At 39.2% G+C, this 4,063-nt stretch overlaps 1 protein-coding gene across 1 annotated transcript; it reads right to left on the bottom strand.

Annotated features, from left to right (window-relative positions):
• Nucleotides 1-382: 382 nt before the first annotated feature.
• On the bottom strand, nucleotides 383-2,589 carry LOC129685690 (GTPase-activating protein and VPS9 domain-containing protein 1-like; the record flags this gene model as incomplete). The annotated part of the gene is given in 2 exon segments (XM_055619196.1): nucleotides 383-1,226; nucleotides 2,372-2,589. Coding segments are annotated over 2 exon segments (1,029 nt in total), but the record flags the coding sequence as incomplete, so codon positions are not given.
• Nucleotides 2,590-4,063: the final 1,474 nt, after the last annotated feature.

The raw sequence follows: 4,063 nt of genomic DNA on the forward strand, positions 1-4,063 counted from the left end.
TGAGGGTGGAGCATGCCTTTAATATAAGCACCTCTCAAAAAAAAAAAAGAACATTGTCATCATTTTGTTCCTACTCCAAACATAAAGATTATCTGTTCTAATACTAGATTAATAGTAGCAAATGCTACTAAATGTTAGATTAATAGTAGCAAAAGCAGGCTGGGAAGATGATTCAGTGGTTAAGAGCACTGGCTGCTCTTCCAGAGGGCCTGAGTTCAATTCTCAGCAACCATATGGCTGCTCACAACCATCTATAATAGAATCTGATATCCTCTTCCGTCAGGCAGGCACTCAAATAAATACAACACTCACATACATAAATAAAACTTAAATAATAACAGTAATACTAATAGTAACAATTTATAATAACAGCAAAGCATACCTGCATCAGGTTAAACCTTGCCACCTCATTGATGGGAGCATCAGATATTATTCCATACTGCTCTGGATTGACAACTGCGGGACAAATGAAGCAAGCCAACAGAAGATCGGTACACATTGCTCTGACCTCCCCAACCTCCAGTCTGTCTACACAAGACAGAGTTTTGTACATCTGTGACACAATCCACCTCAGACTATGTGGGAAGCAGTACGTGTTCTGCTTGAGATAGCCGATAAATTTGTTCACCAAAGCCACCAGTTTGGCCTCATTGGAGTCCACCATTTCTTGAACCTTTTGCCTGAATCTATCTGAGCCTTTCTCTCCAAAGAGTTTTTCCTGCTGAGCTGGGGAGAATCTCTCAATGAGCTTGTTGGGATCTGTCTCCAGATGATCTTCATCTTCTACAAGGAGCTGCATGATTGGCTCATGTAAAGTAGCTGTAAGGAAAAGTTTGGCAGAAAACAGTCCTTCAGAAAAAAGTTTAAATAAGATGCTGAAGGCACAAGTTCCTCTCCTCAAAAGGCGCCTGGGGTTGTCACTTTCTTTAAGTTCAAATTCAATCAGGTACCGTAAGACCTGAAGGAGGTAGCTTTCATCTTCCTGCATAATACAGTTGCCGTACAAGGAGGTAAAAACTGTGTAGATAACACTCTGTGTGTTCTCCTGGTTGAGTTTTTCTCCAGCAACCAAAGAGGAAGCAATAAGACGAGGATTTTCTCTTAATCTACTCAAGAATTCACCATAAGCGGTTTCCTGAAATCCCAGTTGCTTATATCCATCAACAAACTGTGTATCTTCCAAAATCTTGGCATGCTGGCAACACTCAGCAGGAGAAGCTTCAGCACTGAAAAATATTGCCACACAGGCAAAGTAATATTAATAACAACAACAATGCAACACAGGCGCTATATTGAAATGAATAGATCTGAGTTCATTATTGTGTCAACAGTGAGATCCTCTTTAATTGCTAAACTCTTTGAGAAGAACATGGGAACAAGCCAGCTACACCTAAAAGTAAAAAGAAAACCAATTTTTTCATATGTAATATCCAGAGCATCTTCTATGTTAAATTTTGAATGTTGCTACAGTGTAAAAACGTATTTACCGACACAGGAACATTCACAAATATTCAGTACTAAAATAATCAAAACAGGAGCTGGAGAAGTAACTCGATTGGAAGAGCACTTACTGGTATGCACGAAGCCCTGGGTGTGATTTACAACATGGACTGTATGGCCTTCTAGTCAATATCTGGCATGCCCAACAAAGAGCTGTGATTCTGAATGACATCATCAAATGTTAGTCCTGCCTCTTCAGATGTTTATAATTCCAGTCATACAGTATATATTGTCTTAATCTGACTACTTTTATCAACATTATACTAATATTGTTACAGTTAAAAACTGCTTCTTGGAACAATGTAACAAGCACCAGACACAAAAGTGCAGCACAGATATACATGCGGGAAAAACACTCATACACATGAAAATAAAATTTAAAAATAAAATTTAAAAAAATATATCTTTTCCTTTAAATACACATATAATTCCACTGGGCAGTGATGGCACACACCTTTAATTCCATCACTCAAGAAGCAGAGGCAGAGCAGGCAGATCTCCGTGAGTTCCCGGCCAACCCTGTCTAGAGAGTGAGTTCCCGGGCAGCCAGGGCTACAAAGAGAAACCCTGTCTTGAAAAACCCAAAACCAAAAGATATGCAATTTCAAAGCACAGAAATATATATAAAGTCACAAAATTTAATCTCCATAATACTAAAACATTATATATGCAAAGACTTAAAACATTAAATCTTAAATTATAATTTTCTACATTACTGTTTAAGCTAATTAATAAACAAAGCTCCATACATTTTATAAGCAAAGACTCACCTAACATTGATTCAAAACCATGCACTTAAGAGATTCATTTAGTTATTTAGTAATATACAATTAAATGTTCACATAATGCATGATCTGAAAATTGTCTTTACCTGGTTATAATAAGCCGATCCAAATTAATCCTCTGTTGCTTTGCAATCCACGCTGTTCGATACAGCTTTTCAGCTGTCTTCAGTACATCTGCATTTAGCCTCTGAATGAGCTGTTTCTCAGAGCTCACATACAAGCGCTCCTGTTTGAGGTGGTGGGCCAAAGTGTGGATATCTAGCTTCACCATCTTTTAGTTCGGAAAAGGTACAAAGGTTGATCACTAAGAATAAAAAGACAAAACTCAAGTTTATATCGCATAAATTATTTTCTAAAATAAAAAAAAATGAGTATAATACATTAAACTTTGATTATGGGGGCTGGGGAGATGGCTCAGCGATTCAAAGCACTGGTTGCTCTCCCAGAGGAGCCATGTCTAAAATTCCCAGCACCCACATGGCAGCTCACAACTAACTGTCTGTAACTCTAGTTCCAGGGACCTGACAATCTCACACAGACATACATGCAGACAAAATAAATGCACATAAAATAATAATAAATTAAAAAGAACATGTCTGAGTAAAATTTTGATTATAAGCCAGGCTTGGTGGTGCATGCCTGTGATCCCAGGAGGCAGAGGCAGGAAGAAGGATGGCTGTGAGTACAAAGCAAGTCCAGGACAGCCAAGGCTACACAAAGAAACCCTGTCTCAAAAAAACAAACAACAACAAAAATATTTTTATTATATTTGGTATAACTACTGACTCAATTTAAAAATAACCTCAGGATTTGAGAGGCTGAGACAGGAGGGTAAGATAGCCATCTTTGGAGATCTAATGAGTTTGAGGCCAGCCTGGGCTACATGAGACCATCTCAGAAAGCCATCAGATTTTGATTGTGATGTAAAGAATGACTTCTAGGCTAACCGAGAGCCACTGTACCCGAGGTGTTTACAAAAGGCTACAAATTAGGGGCCTTATTAGACGCTCTAAAAACATAATTCATATTCACCGATTTCTCTATACCGAACCTACACTAAGTCTGTAATCTAAGAAACAATTTTTTGTTTGGTTGTTTGTTTGGTGGTTTTGGTTTTCAAGACAGGGCTTCTATGTATCCCTGGCTGATCTTGAACTCACAGAGATTCACCTGCCTCTGCCTCCCAAGTGCTGGGATTAAAGACATGGGCCACCACTGTCCAGGAAGAAACAAAGATTTTAAAAAATATATTTTACTTTTGCCATTTCACAGCACATGTGCAGAAGTCAGAGGACAAGCTACAGGAGTCTGGTTCTCTCCTGTCAGCATATGGGTCTCAGGGATTGAACTCAGGTCCTCAGGATTGGTAGCAGGTGCATTTACCACCAGAGCCATCTCACACGACCACAACTTTTTTTAAATATATGTGTGTGTGCGCCCATATGTGTGTGAGCCTGTATGTGTACATACACATACGGGACCACTCTGCCTATTTCTTTAAGGCAGGGTGTCTCCCAGAACCTGAAGCTCATCTTTTCTTGTCTGGGCTTAAAGCCAGCAAGCTCCAGCAATCCTCCTGTCTGATACACCCAGAGCTGGGGTTACTGGCATGCACTAGATACAAGGCTTGTTAAGCAGATGCCGGGATCTGAATTCATCTTCTGATGATTAAACAAGCACTCTAACCACTGAACCATCTGTCCACTGCTTTATTTTTTGGAGATACTGTTTCACAGAGTCTGGGCTCACTTTGAATCCTTTATGTACCTAAGAATGAT

Source organism: Psammomys obesus, unplaced genomic scaffold (genome assembly GCF_907164565.1).
Source record: "Psammomys obesus unplaced genomic scaffold, mPsaObe1.curated_primary_1811, whole genome shotgun sequence".
Classification (NCBI taxonomy): domain Eukaryota; kingdom Metazoa; phylum Chordata; class Mammalia; order Rodentia; family Muridae; genus Psammomys; species Psammomys obesus.